This window comes from Salvelinus alpinus, chromosome 3 (assembly GCF_045679555.1).
Source record: "Salvelinus alpinus chromosome 3, SLU_Salpinus.1, whole genome shotgun sequence".
NCBI classification, from domain to species: Eukaryota; Metazoa; Chordata; class Actinopteri; order Salmoniformes; family Salmonidae; genus Salvelinus; species Salvelinus alpinus.
In genome coordinates, this window is record NC_092088.1 from 17,024,895 (window position 1) to 17,042,078 (window position 17,184).

The following is a 17,184-nucleotide window of genomic DNA, read 5'->3' on the forward strand; positions in this document are numbered from 1 at the left end:
TAATGGAACAGTTGCCATGTGGTTGATGTGTTTGGTACCATCCCATTGATTCCATTCCAGCCATTACAGTGAGCCTGTCCTCTTATAGCTCCTCCCACCATCTCCTCTGTTTCAAGGGTAGTGGGCATAATTGTTCAAGTGTAAAAATGAATTCAGTGGGCAGGTGTAAAGAATGTGACGAGAATCCCACAGACTTTGATGTATGCCTTTATTTTGTTAACACGTTACATCTTATGACACGTACATACAGTAGAATTCGTTTCATCAGACATCAAATTCTAATCTCTCTCAATGATAACTCAATTTAATTAGTAGATGTACATTTTGGGGTCCTTTAAATGTATGCGCAGACGAGATGAACTCACTTTCCCATATGGCTGTCGTAGTGTAAAGCCCTGATCCGAGTGGTCTGCCCTGCCTAGCAGCTTTAGGAACAAAGATTCAGAGAAGCCATTTAAGATGCAGGTTGGCTGTCAAAGCCACTCTTATTGGATTAGTGCTCTTGCTTGAGAGGGCACGTTGCATAAGCAAAGAATCAAACGTTTGCCTGCGTTGTGTTTCCTGCTTACGGCCACTTTGGGATGCCTCCACAGACGTCTCAGTCACCTGTTACAGTAGGTCGAAAGGAGATGTCTCGGCAGGATTTGTAAGGAGTTCTTTTTATGGGAACCCCATTGCAATTCAATCGGGTTCATCAATTAACTTTCTCACTGTTGCATAAGTACATTTTACACCGGTCCCCAAAAGGTCAAACAAAGAAAAGAAGGACTTTGGCCTGCCTGAGACCACATTGGAGGCTGGTACTCCATCAAACAAACATGATGGCCCTCACAAACAGTAGATATGATAAGACTTCAGTAGCCTGCTTTATCTACAGTAAGTAGGGTATTTAAAGTTTAAAGCTGTGCAGATCTCAAAAGCTGTCTGGCAAGCAAACTCAATCCCATCAAATCATCTTATGGTCAGGTACTTGAAGACACACGAACCCGATACAACATTTCCGAGGCTTGCCTCCTAGTAACAAGCAAATTGTAGATTTAATTTGTACATATTTTACATACATTTCCTATGTGATGAACTACATTTCTTTGGAGAATGCACATACATAATAGCATAATCTACATTTTTGAAAGATTACTGCATTTCAATTTATGATACACATATGTATAAATAGCAAGTAATATGTATATTACATTTTCAAGTTATTGGGAAAATGTTGTGTAGTTTAAAATTGTACACAGTTTGCAATGGATACCTGATGCTCAAACGCGACTTCTAACCAGATCATCAGTTCATACGATCTAAAGACTCTTAAAATACATCAAGTAGAAAATCTGACAAACATCCAAAAATATATATTTAGCATATTAACATAAATATACCCTCACAAGGCTCAGAAGAGTGTACACGTTTTCAGCATTGCTACTGTATTAACCTTCGGTAAAGTCAATTGTCACTTGCTAAAACACAGTAGCAAGTTGACCTTTTAAGCTTGAGTTATGGGAAGAAGCTTGTGCTCTTACAGCACAGCATTCTAAAGGAACAGTGTCTGTCTCTCTCTTTCTACAGAGTTTGTGTTATCATTTGTACTCATATTTGTTCGTAAAAAATCCTGAGATGAGTATATCAGATATTTAGCAGTATTCCTGTTCTCATAAAACAGCTCAGTTATAAAAGTTTGTCCACTGAACTCTCACCCTCATATCTTTATGGACCATCAGAGTATGGATACAAATGTACAGCTAATTATTTCCCCAAGCAGAATGCGTCTCAATAAATAGTATTTAAATACGGTATATGCCATTTGGCAGATGTTAAGATGTAATGTTTGTTTCATTACATAGATGATGTTAGTTGTCGATTAAGTAGTACCTATAGTTAGTTATCTGTGAAAGATATGCTCTACTTTAACTGTGCTGTCCAGATATGGTAATGCTCCAACTGCTGGTGCATCTGTGTTGAGTGTGTTGATCCATCAGGATTGGCTTATCAAGTCCTGAGAATGAGGGGAAGCGATCAGTCCACACAGGGACACAACTTCACACTGATTGCCTGCTGCGCCTAGGGATCCTCCACCACACAGCAAGGGCAGAGACACACTCCAGGGGGTTAGGCAATGGTGCAGGTCTTGGACTTTCCCCCCTCTGGAACCTCATCTGCTGTTTAAACAGAAAACCAGACAGCAGGACAGTGAGGCAGCAAGTAGCAACACAGCAATGACATGCATAGCAACACAAATCAAATCAAAAGTTTGATTGATTTGATTTAATAGCAAGACAGGAAGCAGCAATATAAACAGTAAGAAGACTGTCTCAGTTTGTCTATAACTTAACTTAGGTAACCTTAACACCAAGGTTAGGTAACTTTGTGGCCTGAATGTCCACTGGAGCCTTGGCTAGTGTATGCATTGACAAGCCTCAGGCACTGTGTCTAAAATAATGTTACTTACTGGTATGGATATTTCTCTGGAGATTGTACAATAGTATTTCTTGCTGGGTTGGTGCTAATTCTGAATTATGTTGCGAATGGCCCTTTAATTCTAATTCAATTATTGAATTAGAATTGGCCACACCCCACAGGAAGCAGAATTTGAATTGAATTTGAATTAAAGAGGAAATCAGCAGTTGAAACAATAACAAAGCGTATTCCCCACCCCTGTTTCGGTAAAAAGCTTAGGGGATGGAGCTGGAGAAATGTTACCACTCATAGACAGTGCTATGGATGAAAGGACTGACCATCCACGATCAAAATTATACTTTTAACTATGGTTTGAGGCTATATAGTGTTTGTTTACATGTACTTTGTTTACAAACATTGGAGTAAAACAAGCTAACATTTGGGTTCTGATTGGGTACAACAGTTGAACTAAGCTTATGAGGCATTTATAAGTTATATTCTTCAAGAATCAATGGGTACATCTAATTTAGATGACATAAAATGGATGTAGCAACTGCAGATTTACCCTTTAAAGGAAGTATATTTAACTCAATGAAATTTAAATGGTTAATTTCTTCTACCCGTCATTACACTGAGTATACAAAACAAACATTAAGGACACCTTCCTAATATTGAGTTGCACACATATACAATCATGTCTCAATTGTTTCAAGGCTTAAAAATCCTTCTTTAACCTGTCTCCACACCTTCATCTACACTCATTGAAGTATATTTAACAAGTGACATCAATAAAGGATAATATCTTTCACCTGGATTCACTTGGTCAGTCTATGTCATGGAAAGAGCAGGTGTTCTTAATGTTTTGTACACTCTTGGTATATCACTTTATTAATCAACGTTTGGGGGATTAGTAAAGTACTATCTTATCTTATAATAAATGTTTATTTTGACATATGGTGAACAATATTATGTAAACATTAGATTTTTAAAACTTCTTAAATTCAATTAAAAATAGAACTTCAATTCATGGCTTGAATTGAAATAAATTCCAAATTGACTCCAACCCTGATTTCTTTGAGACTTGAATGTATTTCAAATGTCACCTGGTGGTGCCTCAAGCTTCTTTTTCTCTTCCTCAATGGCCGCCATCTTGGCGGCGTGGATGTCGGCCAGCTCTTTCCAGTTCTTTAGGTTGATGTTCAGCCCATCAAACATGGGGGTGATCTCTACGTGGAACCTTGAGAATTCCTGCACACAAGTAGGCCCCATTTAATGCAAGCATTCACATACCCGCGACTGTCACTCAGCCTGACATATTCCTTTACGGTGCAAACATTCCTGCTGGGGAGTTTATCTGGTGCACACTTAGAGATAGATAAGCCTACTAGGCTCTCAGGTGGTCTAAACTGGATGGCTCCGTCACCGAAGTTGATATTGATAGTTCACAGAGAAACTGATCTCATCTATTTTTATAAGGATGATTCCGTTTCCAAAAATAAAATGACAAATACCACAAGCTGATTTCTTTCTAATCGATCCCAATGAATTAAGACACACAAAAAAAATAGGGCTTGGTTGAATTTCAACCAGCCAGGCAGTTACCTTGTATACGAATGCACACACAAACTGAATGAAACCGCACTGCATCTTGGGTAACTCCGCTGCACAGTTTCTGTCCATCATGGGCTGAGGAGAAATGAATGAGATGGGGTAAGATCAAAACAAACAGAGAACTAACATAAGTTAGTGATTACTCTATAAACATCTATTGTGAAGAAACTGCAGTTTTCTTTCCTCACAAACTCACAATGGGTTGCTGATCGAGAACGGTCCTTTCCAAGTCACCTTGCTCCCAGAACTCAGCTGCGACCATAAGAGCCACCTATGAGGTAGAGAATTGGCAGCAAAGAATGTATCAGTACTAATCTGCACCTCGGAGCATCCTGTGGTTTATATTGTTTGGAGGAAATGGAAAAAGGGGTTTTGTTCTCCTGTGTTGTTTTGTTTCATGACATGGTGGACAGATACAGCACCCACCTTGCTCTGGACTTCCCATGGTTTGGTGATGGCAGACAAGTCACAACCTGTCATCATCATGGCCCTGACACACAAGAAGGGACAGTACTGTTAGAGGAATTATTCCAGAATCATACAAGAATCTTCATTAATGTTATAAAAGCAACCATAAACTGTGGCAATGTGCACTTTAAGAAAAGTGGCCAACTGCCTCAAGTTTGCAATCGTGTAGCAAACCCCTGAGATGGCGGACAGAAGAACATTCCTACTCACATGATAATTTCCTTCCTGATTGGGTTGTTGGAAATATGATCGATTTTATCCTTCTCGGTTTCCATTGGCTCAGTGGCGTTCACAATGTTCTGGAACATTGTTCTTTTTCTGGGGGCCAGACCAACAGTCAAATTAGCAGTTTGCACATGATAGGTGATACTGATTCAGTATATTAAGAAGCAGCTATATTGGAGATAATAACAATTGTAAAAACCCACTTGAAGTACAAGGCCAGATCAGTGGCAATGATGCAGACGTCAAACAAGTGCTGTACAGTCTCAAACTGACGCTTCTGGAGATTCACAAAGATGTTCAGGCTCTGAAGGAGGAGTAGAGAAAAATGTAAGAGTTCAACTCCCGCGATTGCCTTGTGTACAAACACTGGCCCAAAAAAAGTGCACTCTATAGGGAATAGGGTGCCATTTGGGACACAGCACTGGAGTCAGGGGTATCTAACCTCCTCAGCCATGAGCGTCTTGCTATACTCCAAATGGTGCCTCTCCATGATGGAGGATCCGTGCAGTTTGGCTAAAGGGGATCCACTCCTGCAGGTCAGAGAGGGGTAACACCCAATCGTTAGACCCCGAACGGCACATTCCAAACCAATAACAGATAACTAAACTGTGATGATTTTAAGAGTGCTTCGAGTGCTGGTTGGTGTTTTTTTTCTCCGTCATGCATTTTGTTCTGACAGCAGCTCTGCAGAGTGGTCGCTATCTGGCACAGCCACAAAGTCATCAAATCTGATTTTAAACCGAACCCTAACCTTAACCCTAACCTTAACCACACTGCTAACCCTAATGCCTAACCCTTTTACAATATAACCAGTTTTGACTTTGCAGCTGGTCTATCTAAGGGGAAATCGCTCAGTTCTGCCTCCAAGACAAGACTCATGACAATAAACGTCAATCTGCGCTTTTAATGCTCATAGGTAAATGGAGGGGGTTCTTACTTTGTCTGGTATAAGTTGTTGGTCCCCCTGTGGTCAATATCGTGGCAGAATGCAGCGGCCACCATGGCAAAGGCATCCAGGTCAGAGTAATATTTCCTCAGCCTGCCAGTCTGTGAAGCAAAAGGGCTGATCCATTATATTTTCTCTTATTGTTTTTCTACTTCACAAACAACATCACACAAAGAAACGATCCATTATCAAACAAAATGGGAGGGGTGGAGTGATCGATCCATTATCAAACAGTTGGCCCACCTCCCTGACCTACATTAGTGGGCAGCCATTGGTTGGCAGCATCAATGTCTCTAAACAAACATGAACTTTTAACTACTCTTCTTTTAGTGAGGTTATCCACCGTCATTCTGTAAATCGATGTGGGTATCAGGTGATAGTACTGGTGCTGTAGGAGTTAAGGGACTCACCTGTAGAAGACAGAACATGGTCTGGCCCACGTTGAAGCCGTGTCTCCAGTTGTGGTAAGTGATGTCACGGTAACCTTTCCGGACAGTGTACATCCATCGCGTGAGGGTCTGGTTGTACATGGGAAAAGGAAACACTATGACATGAAGGATATTCTACCAATGATCTGTTTGTCACTTTTACCACGAGCTACAGTACATGTACATATTACCTCAACTACCTCGTACCCCTGCACATTGACTCCGGGACCGGTACCCCGTGTATATAGCCTCGTTATTGTTATTTTATTGTTGCTATTTATATTTTCTATTCTATTTGCTAATTTCCTTACTTTTTAACTCTGCATTGTTGGGAAAGGGCTCGTAAGTAAGCATATCACGGTAAAGTCTACACCTGTTGTATTCGGTGCATGTGACAAATAACATCTGATTTGATTTGTATGAGCAAACCAGTAAGACATAGCGTAGTAGTTTGACAAAATGAATGTATTGAGTCATGTACAGTTTATACATTGCAATGCATTCTGGGGACATTTACTGTATAATGCTGAGGTTACAACTAAATAACTACATTCAAATAAACATGATTGTTTTACTAGCCAGGGGCTTCAGGACTGACCTCTGCTGGCACTTTGAACTTCTCCACCACGTTCAACTCAAAGAAGCAGCGAATTCCGCACATGATGAGGCCGTGCTCAGTCACAGGAAAGTCACTGAAGGAGAACAGTAGCAGGTCGACGTCTATGGCCACAGGACAATTTGATCTCTACACAAGGGCAAATGAATAACCAAATATGTATTAACTGCTGAGTGCACTTTCACAGGCAGTTGAAGGTATTATTAACCTGTTCATAACTTCATGTTTTGTGTTTGGTATCGTGCCCTTGTCCAAGTGGATCACTCACACCACTCTGCCACATTATCATTGTGTCTCTACCCACTTTCACTGACAGCCTGAAACATGATCCTACCAAGAGTTTGTACATCTCTTTCTGATCACAGTCCTCTGGATCCGCATCAAACTTTTCCTTTGTGTTCTGTGGAAAGAGAAAATGTATGTCCCGTGAGGCTAGTTTCCTCTGTGAATCTCCACTGTCTATACGGTCTAAGATCTAACATATCTCAGGTCTCACCAGGATACTCTGCATTTCTGTGTTGGTGCATCTAGTCTGGCACATGAGCATCTCCTGGGCGATGTCCTTTCTCCACTCCATTCGGTTCAGCCTGTCGTACGTGTCGCAGTTCAACACCGACCATCCCAGGAACTGGGTGAGGGCCTGGAACAATGCAGACAAGTCTTTACCACCTCATACGTTCACAACCCATGACAGGAATGATGAGAGAAGTGGTTGATATGACTGATAGAGAGAAAAGGAGAGAGAGAGAGAGAGAGAGAGAGAGAGAGAGCAAAAGAGAGAGAAAGAGGAAGAAATTGAGAGAGAGAGAGAGAGAGAGAGAGAGTGTGAGAGAGAGCGAGAGAGAGAGTGGATGTCTGTGCACTTACCTCAGTGATCTGTTCGTCGTGCTCATCGAATGGTTTACCATCTTTCCTGTTGAAGAAAGTGGCAATACCCACAATTTCTTCCTTTTTGTTGACGATGGGAAGGGACAAGACGTTCTTGATGACGAAACCTGACTCATCCACAGCCTCTTTCTGAAAGACAAAACGGCATGAAGTCGATTAGTAAACGCTTTGAGAATGATCCCTAGAATATTGCATTTTAGGTATACAACACCAATCTGAGGGCTGGTGGCCGTCTTCAAATAGCACATGTTGCTGTTGACTTGATATATTGTAACACCAAGGTCATCCTATACTCAATACCATAGTCCTCACCTGGAACGTGAAGTACTCATCAGCGGCAACGTTCATCATGTTACAAATCTACAGAAGAAGAAGACATATTTCAGCCAAATCACTCCTTTTTCGCAATCAAATGTTTTTTTTTTTATTTAGTAATAATATTCTCAGAAAACATGAATACATACATACAAAATTAAGTTACACCCCCACCCCCATCCCAATCCTAAACAATCCGAGGACCTGAGGGATCAAATTAAATAAACATACATGGATCAATAAATAAATAAGTCAAATCACTCTCAAAAGTCTCCAATGTACAGTAGGCCCTACATACATGATAGTATATGGTCTGTGGTTAATGTATGGACTACATCCACTCTTTCACATCAACTTACAAAGCCGTTCTCTGACACGTAAGTGGGGAGCCCACTGACCAGGGCCCAGTGGTCAATAGGAGGACCCCTAAATGAAACAGAGTGAGTAAGAAAGTGAGTGATGTGTTTTGGGACTTTCAGACTTTTTGGTTTCTTCAGAAAGCATAATAATGAGAGATTTATGACAAGAAGCTACTGGTACTTACGGTATGACTTTGATTTCCTCTTTGGGTCCTTCTAAGAGATAGTCGATGATCTTGTAGAAGATGACTTCCTGCAGATGCACAGGACAACATTCACTGGCTGTGATTGTGTAATAGACACGGCAGTAGAGACAAGAGCAGAGTGCTTAGCGAGAATCATATCAAAGGTAAATGGATGCTTACCCTTCCGTCGGGGGTCTTTGGTCCGCTGTATGGCGGTACGTCTCCCAGCTTCACTGGCCACTCATCGTAGAACTCCTGCAAGAAGAGAGGGAAGACATTAATCAGGATTTCAGTGTTCCCATTTAGAAACCACAGAGGGAGCAGATCCAAAATGGCGCCCACATCAAGACAGTGACAAAACAGCAATATGCCTTAGCATATCATACACTAGTAACAAACCTTCTCTTTGGTCATGTCCAAGAGGCCCACAGAGTATCTTTCACAATTGAGGTAGATTCTCACAGTGTACAGAGCTTTGTGGAACTGTCTCTCAATGTCTGTCAACTCTTCAAATACTTTGCTGGCAGACCACAGAAGGACCTAGTGAAACAAGGGAGAATAATAGATGTTATTGTTGCTTTTTTTAATGGGGAAACTGTTATAATTCTTGAGTCATGGATTGCATGGTGAAACACGGCTTTACAGGAAACTTTAACTGATATGATGATATAGTATGATGATCATTGATACACAGTGCATTCGGAAAGTATTCAGACCCCTTGACTTTTTCCACATTTTGTTACGTTACAGCCTTATTCTAAAATTGATGAAATTGTTTCGTTTTTTCCTCATCAATCTACACATAATACCCCATAATGACAAAGAAAAAACTGTTTTTTTAGAAATGTTTTTGCAAATTTATATTTAAAAAAAACCCTGAAATATCACATTTGCATAAGTATTCAGACCCTTTACTCAGTACTTTGTTGAAGCACCTTTGGCAGCGATTACTGCCTCGAGTGTCTTGGGTATGACGCTACAAGCTTGGCACACCTGTATTTGGGGAGTTTCTCCCATTCTTCTCTGCAGATCCTCTCAACCTCTGTCAGGTTGCTGCACAGCTATTTTCAGGTATCTTCAGAGATGTTCGATCGGGTTCAAATCCGGGCTATGGCTGGACCACTCAAGGACATTCAGAGACTTGTCCTGAAGCCACTCCTGCGTTGTCTTGGTTGTGTGCTTAGGGTCATTGACCTGCTGGAGGTGAACCTTCGCCCCAGTCTGAGATCCTGAGCACTCTGGAACAGGTTTTCATCAAGGATCTCTCTGTACTTTTCTCTGTTCGTCTTTCCCTTGATCCTGACTAGTCTCCCAGTCCCTGCCACTGAAAAACATCCCCACAGCATGATGCTGCTGCCACCATGCTTCCCCGTAGGGATGGTGCCAGGTTTCCTCCAAACGTGATGCTTGGCATTCAGGCCAAAGAGCTCAATCTTGGTTTCATCATACCAGATAATCTTGTTTCTCATTTTCTGAGAGTCCTTTAGGTGTCCTTTTGGCAAACTCCAAGTGGGCTGTATGTGCCTTTTGCTGAGGAGTGGCTTCCGTCTGGCCACTCTACCATAAAGGCCTGATTGGTTTAGTGCTGCAGAGATGGTTGTCCTTCTGGAAAAACACATTCTCTCCTGATTGCTCAGTTTGGCCGGGCGGCCAGCTATAGGAAGAGCTTCCAAACTTCTTTCATTTAAGAATGATGGAGGCTACTGTGTTTTTGGGGACCTTCAACGCTGTAAAAATGTTTATTGGTACCCTTTTCCAGATCTGTGCCTTGACACAATCCTGTCTCAAACCTCATGGCTTGGTTTTTGCTCTGACATGCACTGTCAACTGTGGGACCTTATATAGACAGGTGTGTGCCTTTCCAAATCATGTCCAATCAATTGAATTAACCACAAGTGGACTCCAATCAAGTTGTAGAAACACCTAGGATGATCAATGGAAACAGGATGCACTTGAGCTCAATTTTGAGTCTCATAGCAAAGGGTCTGAATACTTGTGTGAATAAGATATTTCTGTTTTTTATTTTTAATATATTTGCAAACATTTCTAAAAACCTGTTTTCGTCATTATGGGGTAATGTGTGTAGATTGATGAGGATTTAAAAAAAAAAAATTTTTTTAGAATAAGGCTGTAGGGAAAAGGGGAAGGGTTCTGAATACTTTCCGAATGCACTGTATGACTGATACATTACACCACTCTTCGTATTCTTCAAACACTAATAGCAAATTGCCTTGGTGAACTTTGTCTTTGTATTCAAGGGCCAGCATGACTGACACAGTTGATGACAGCTCATGTTGAATGGTGGGATTCACTGGGTTCTTACCTGACTCCTCCTGGATTCCACGTTGAACATGTATGCAGTGTGATGCTGCGTGGCAATGACTTGGGCAAAGATCAAGTACTTGTTCCAGAGCTGAGAACCAAATCAGATTAAATCAATTCTCAGTTCAGCAAACAGGCATTCATCTGATGCGATGTCCTCCAGACTACTGATACCATACACCCCTCACACCGTGCTAACAATGAATATGCAGTATTGCCACCTCTCTTGATCTAGAGAATCCCTGGTAGTTTTATTGCAGTATTAGCTTGGCTTTTAAAGTAATATTGATTACTAGGGCAATGTCGGCTATACAGTGTATGTATGTCATGTATCATGTGAATTGTGCTATTATGTATTAATCATATGGTTTTTGAAAGGTTTTTTCATAAAGACTAATACTGAGAAACCTTTCTAAGACTGGTATTTGCTTTTGAGAGCTCAGGACTTACTTCCTCATCGGCTTTTGAGAATTCTTCAGCCCCAATTTTGTTTAGTGCCATGGCAACACCAAGGCATTCCTTATCAGCCATCATGGGGAATGAGAGCATGTTTTTGGTTTTGTATCCTGTCTGCTTGTCCACAAAGTCACTGAAGCGGTTATTCTGGAAGTGAAATAAAAAATATTGGATCAAGACATTAGTCGCGTTCGCACTGCAATAAGCCCAGGGCTAACAGCCTCCTTAGCCCTGAGTTAATAGAATGCCGTGTGTAAAGGTCTACTGAGCACACAGTCACTAGACAAAAAACTTACCTCTGCTTGCCATGGTTTCTGTAACCTGCACATTATGGATGTCATTGAAATGCCACAATTCTATTACCATTATCTCGAGAGTAATAAGAATGGTTTTCAAATCACTGAAAATATCATGGGCTAATCAAAGTAGCCAAATTATGGACATCTTCTGGCTAACAAAGCCCAGATTGAACCCCTACTTGAATTCTGTAGTTAATTTATACATTCAGTAGGGTGTTCATGCAGAAATACATGTTGACCAATTACAACATTTATCTTCAGTCATCCCCAGTTTAACATAAACAGTTTTGCAATCATATCAGTTTTGAATATGATAAAATATGAAATGAACTAAAGAATAAAATACTATGTAGATAAATTAATGTAGGCCTACGCAATTAATTCATGACAAATTAACCAGAATAATGACAGTTTCATGGCTTCTGGAGGTAAAGGGGATTTTCTGCACTATATAGAGGGATAACATCCATGACACATGGGCCACATTAACATTTAAAATGGATCCCTTTTTCAAGGATACATATAACTTCACCGCATACCTGGTGAAAGGAACTAATCAAAGTTTGCATTGGTCAGACTTCTGGACTCAGATAATCAATGCCAGACGACTATAGGCAACACCTTAAAAAAAAATCCATGAAAGTGAATTAACAAAAATAGATGACACAGAGAACAGACATGGATGAATCCTTCTTTCATTATCTTCTCAAATCTGCATCAGTTCAAATGTCAAACTTATGTGTGAAACGAATGACTTTTTAAAATTTGTATCCAACGTCTCCATTTATCTGACAAGAACTGTGTGCATACAGAACAAGTGTGAATACATTGGGATTGCTTTAGGTCACATTTTACGCCCGCTTTGGCGCGTGTACCCATTCTATATGCGCTTTGGCGCTTGGGCACCTGCTGACAATGGCACTCACCTTTGTAACATCCGGAATGTTTTGCATCTTTTTGGAGTGCGCTGTGTATCCAACTACACCCATATCGATTGGAAACACAATCTCATTAGCGGGGTTGACTAGGTTTTCTTCGTATTTGGAGGTAGGGGTGACATTGAAGAGCGTCGTTGTGAGCTCAGGTATTCCATTTCTAGCTCGAAGACCAAAGTAACTGCACCGGTCGGCGTTCAAAATCGAGCAAACTCTCTGCAGGACCTTGTGCAATACCTTTTCCATAACGATTTGCGATTGCATTTCTTTGACCAGGTCATAGATGATGTTGGCCTCCTGAATTTGGGAGACATCTTTGAAGGAAGACTGATCTTTGAGATTTTCTGCGAACGTTGTCGCGATCACTTCCGGGCTCAACTTTTTGTCAAAGTACTCTTTGGCGAACTGGGGATTGTTCTCCAGGTACTTCTCCACACTATCCTTGTCTCCCATTTTGAATTGTTCTCGTTTGCCTCCCTTCTCTCACAGACGCATCACCCGGGAAAAGTCGCAAGGTGTAAACGGTGGGTAGTTAGTGGCCTCCGTTTGCACCGACGTGCATCCTCTGCTGTGGTGCTGGACAAATCACCAAAACGTCCTTTACTCTGCTACAAGCTGACAGAATGTAGTGGCTTAGAGACTGAAAGGATAAGAGGGGCCGCTAATTAATGTGACATCATGACATTAAAGCCCTAAGCTTTCTTAACCTGCAAATCCCAACACAGATCATTTTATATTGGACAATCCAATCTGAGTCAAGCAAGGCAGGTTGTTTTGGGCTATCTCCCTACTGCAGCCGTGGTAGAGAATGTTCATTTTGGGACAAAATTGTTGACTCATCAAATATATTATCCACCCAATATTCCCACTTGAGTAGAAAGTAGTTGTACAGTTGACCTTAAGGAACAACTCTTCAGTTCTCCACTATAGTTCCAAGAAAACATTTGAGAAAGGTTTGTGGAGGGGTCATGCAAGTAATAGCTGGTCCCAGCCTCCCCACCACAGAACTCTCTCTCACAGGGATTTGTTTTCATAAGAATTGCCCTACCTATATTTACAGTCAAAGTGAAGACAAATGCCAAGTAGGTAGGTTAAATGCATCAGTAAAGCAATTCAAAAATGATCTAAATTAGATTAGTTCCCTCTGTAAAGCTTTGACCAGTCCATTTTTGTCTTGGTACGGATCCAGTGTGGTAAACATGCAGTGGAACAAAAGACACCTGGGACAAGTCTTTTTATGGATGTGTGCATACCACCCCACTAAAACATTGATAAACCTACTGCATTATGTCCACAGTGTTGGGAGAAGTGCTTGATCTTAATGACCTCAATCTCACTGTCATAGGGCAGTCTGGAAGCCTTGCCAAGTGAGGAGAATCAGAGTTCTGAGAAAGATGGTCCTATTGTAACCCTATCACACAGTCTGGCAAGGCAGGACAGCGAGAGTTTCTCTGTCTATTTTCACATGTGGGATTAAGACTGGCCCATAATGTGTTTACGGGGAACAATGGGTCTTTCTCTCTCCCAGCCAACACAGCAAGCAACTGAATTCTATTCAGAGAGCAAGGCAATAAAAGATCTGTATCAATGGGACTTGGCAGTCTAAATCCCTTATTAAGTAAAAGTGATTAGTGGGATGTCCACCTTGACAGAGAAAGAGAGAGATGGGGCCTGGCCTGGTACAGTGGAGTGGATTAGTCACATGGACACTAGGAGTTAATCTCATGAAGAAAGCCATGTGGTAATAACGTCGCTGGCTGCAATGAGACGAATAGGGAAACAACAATAGACTAGATACATAAAGTCTGCAATCAATTTGGATTGGTTGTGTTCAAAAAGTGATTCCATTCCATCAAACCCCACGGTCTGTCATTGCAGTCGTGTGTGAACCGGCTGTTAGGGTCAACAGACTCCAAGTGGATAACAAGCAGCACTGTGTCCAGAAAGGCAGCCACACCAACCAGGTTACTTGTGTTGATATAAATATAAAACATGTGGAGGACTTTCCCTCAATCCCCATCTGCTACTGATTAATCAGCCTTCCCCTATCATCACCTTTCCACACTGTAGATCCCTGATCGGATGCTGCTTGGCGAAGAGCGTTGTGGTTGGTTGTAAACAAGCTTCACAGCTGACTGTAACCAACCTGATGGATTGTACAGTTGGGGGTGTACCACAAAGTTACAAAACACCTCATGAAGTTACAAAACATTCATAATACGCGTCGCCCTGCCCCCTAAAGAGAATTTATATATACAGTATATACAGTGCATTTGGAAGAAATTCAGGCCCCTTGACTTTTTCCACATTTTGTTACGTTACAGCCTTATTCTAAAATGGATAAAATAGTCCCCCCCCCCTCAATAATCTACACACAATACCCAATAATGACAAAGCAGAAACAGGTTTATATACAGTTTTGCAAATGTATAACCCCCCCCCCCCCCCCTCCTGAAATATGACATTTACATAAGTATTCAGATCCTTTACTCATTACTTTGTTGAAGGCCCTTTGGCAGCGATTACAGCCTCGAGCCTTCTTGGGTATGAGATGGTAAGCTTGACACACCTGTATTTGGGGAGTTTCTCCCATTCTTCTCTGTAGATCTTCTTAAGCTCTGTCAAGTTGGATGGGGAGCGTCGCTGCACAGCTATTTTCAGGTCTCTACAGAGATATTCAATCGGGTTCAAATCCAGGCTCTGGCTGGGCTAGTCAAGGACATTCAGAGACTTGTCCTGAAGCCACTTCTGCCTTGTCTTGGCTGTGTGCTTAGGGTCGTTGTCCTGTCGGAAGGTGAACCTTCGCCCCAGTCTGAGGTCCTGAGCGCTCTGGAGTAGGTTTTCATCAAGAATCTCTCTGTACTTTGCTCCGTTCATCTTTCCCTTGATCCTAACTAGTCTCCCAGTCCCTGGGGATGGTGCCAGGATTCCTCCAGATGTGACATTTGGCATTCAGGCCAAAGAGTTCAATCTTGGTTTCATCAGACAAGATACATTTGTTTCTCATGGTCTGAGAGTCCTTTAGGTGCCTTTTAGCAAACTCCAAGCGGGCTGTCTGACACGCCCTGACCTGAGATATCTCTGTTTTCTTTATATTTTGGTTAGGTCAGGGTATGACTAGGGTGGGTACGTTCGTTTTTCTATTGTCTAGGTTTTTTTTTGTGTCTAGGGTTTTTGTAGGTCTAGGTGATTTGTATGTCTATGGTGGCCTGATATGGTTCCCAATCAGAGGCAGCTGTTTATTGTTGTCTCTGATTGGGGATCATATTTAGGTAGCCATTTTCCCTTTGGTGTTTGTGGGTTCTTGTTCTATGTTTAGTTGCCTGTCTGCACTACTCATATTAGCTTCACGGTTCGTTTTGTTATTTTGTTCGTTTGTTCAGTGTTCGTTCTTATAATAAAGAAGAATGTACGCTTACCACGCTGCGCCTTGGTCTCCTCCTTACAACGGCCGTGACACTGTCATGTGCCTTTTACTGAGGAGTGGCTTCCGTCTGGCCATTCTACCATAAAGGCCTGATTGGTGGAGTGCTGCAGAGATGGTTGGCCTTCTGGAAGGTTCTCCTATCTCTACAGAGGAACTCTGGAGCTCTGGCAGAGTGACCATCGGGTTCTTGGTCACCTCCCTGACCAAAGCCCTTATCCTTCAATTGCTCAGTTTGCTCAGTTCCAATCTTATTCCATTTAAGAATGATGGAGGCCACTGGCTTCTTGGGGACCGTCAATGCTGCAGAAATGTTTTGGTACCCTTCCCCAGATCTGTTCCTCGACACAATCCTGTTTCGGAGCTATACAGACAATTCCTTCGACTTTATGGCTTGGTTTTTGCTCTGACATACACTGTCAACTGTGGGACCTTATATAGACAGGTGTGTGCCTTCCCAAATCATGTCCAATCAATTGAATTTACCACAGGTGGACTCCAATCAAGTTATAGAAACATCTCAAGGATGATCAATGGAAGCAGGATGCACCTGAGCTCTATTTAGAGTTTCATACCAAAGAATCTGAATAGATACAGTGGGGAGAACAAGTATTTGATACACTGCCGATTTTGCAGGTTTTCCTACTTACAAAGCATGTAGAGGTCTGTAATTTTTATCATAGGTACACTTTAACTGTGAGAGACGGAATCTAAAACAAAAATCCAGAAAATCACATTGTATGATTTTTAAGTAATTAATTCGCATTTTATTGCATGACATAAGTATTTGATCACCTACCAACCAGTAAGAATTCCGGCTCTCACAGACCTGTTAGTTTTTCTTTAAGAAGCCCTCCTGTTCTCCACTCATTACCTGTATTAACTGCACCTGTTCAAACTCGTTACCTGTATAAAAGACACCTGTCCACACACTCAATCAAACCGACTCCAACCTCTCCACAATGGCCAAGACCAGAGAGCTGTGTAAGGACATCAGGGATAGAATTGTAGACCTGCACAAGGCTGGGATGGGCTTGCAGCTTGGTGAGAAGGCAACAACTGTTGGCGCAATTATTAGAAAATGGAAGAAGTTCAAGATGACGGTCAATCACCCTCGGTCTGGGGCTCCATGCAAGATCTCACCTCGTGGGGCATCAATGATCATGAGGAAGGTGAGGGATCAGCCCAGAACTACACGGCAGGACCTGGTCAATGACCTGAAGAGAGCTGGGACCACAGTCTCAAAGAAAACCATTAGTAACACACTACGCCGTCATGGATTAAAATCCTGCAGCGCACGCAAGGTCCCC

General features: G+C 41.8%; 1 protein-coding gene across 1 annotated transcript; it reads right to left on the minus strand.

Moving 5' to 3' along the window:
• Positions 1-191: 191 nt before the first annotated feature.
• LOC139570135 (cone cGMP-specific 3',5'-cyclic phosphodiesterase subunit alpha'-like) lies at positions 192-13,050 on the minus strand. Its single transcript, XM_071391711.1, has 22 exons — positions 12,442-13,050; positions 11,211-11,363; positions 10,762-10,851; positions 8,838-8,978; positions 8,619-8,693; positions 8,439-8,506; positions 8,254-8,320; positions 7,892-7,939; positions 7,559-7,708; positions 7,188-7,331; positions 7,026-7,091; positions 6,674-6,820; positions 6,058-6,165; positions 5,639-5,748; positions 5,144-5,231; positions 4,905-5,005; positions 4,687-4,794; positions 4,435-4,498; positions 4,205-4,279; positions 4,000-4,083; positions 3,501-3,645; positions 192-2,159 (listed from the first exon to the last, which is right to left on the minus strand). The coding sequence occupies exons 1-22, from the start codon at positions 12,901-12,903 to the stop codon at positions 2,110-2,112; spliced, it is 2,544 nt and encodes an 847-aa protein (XP_071247812.1). The 5' UTR covers positions 12,904-13,050; the 3' UTR covers positions 192-2,109.
• Positions 13,051-17,184: the final 4,134 nt, after the last annotated feature.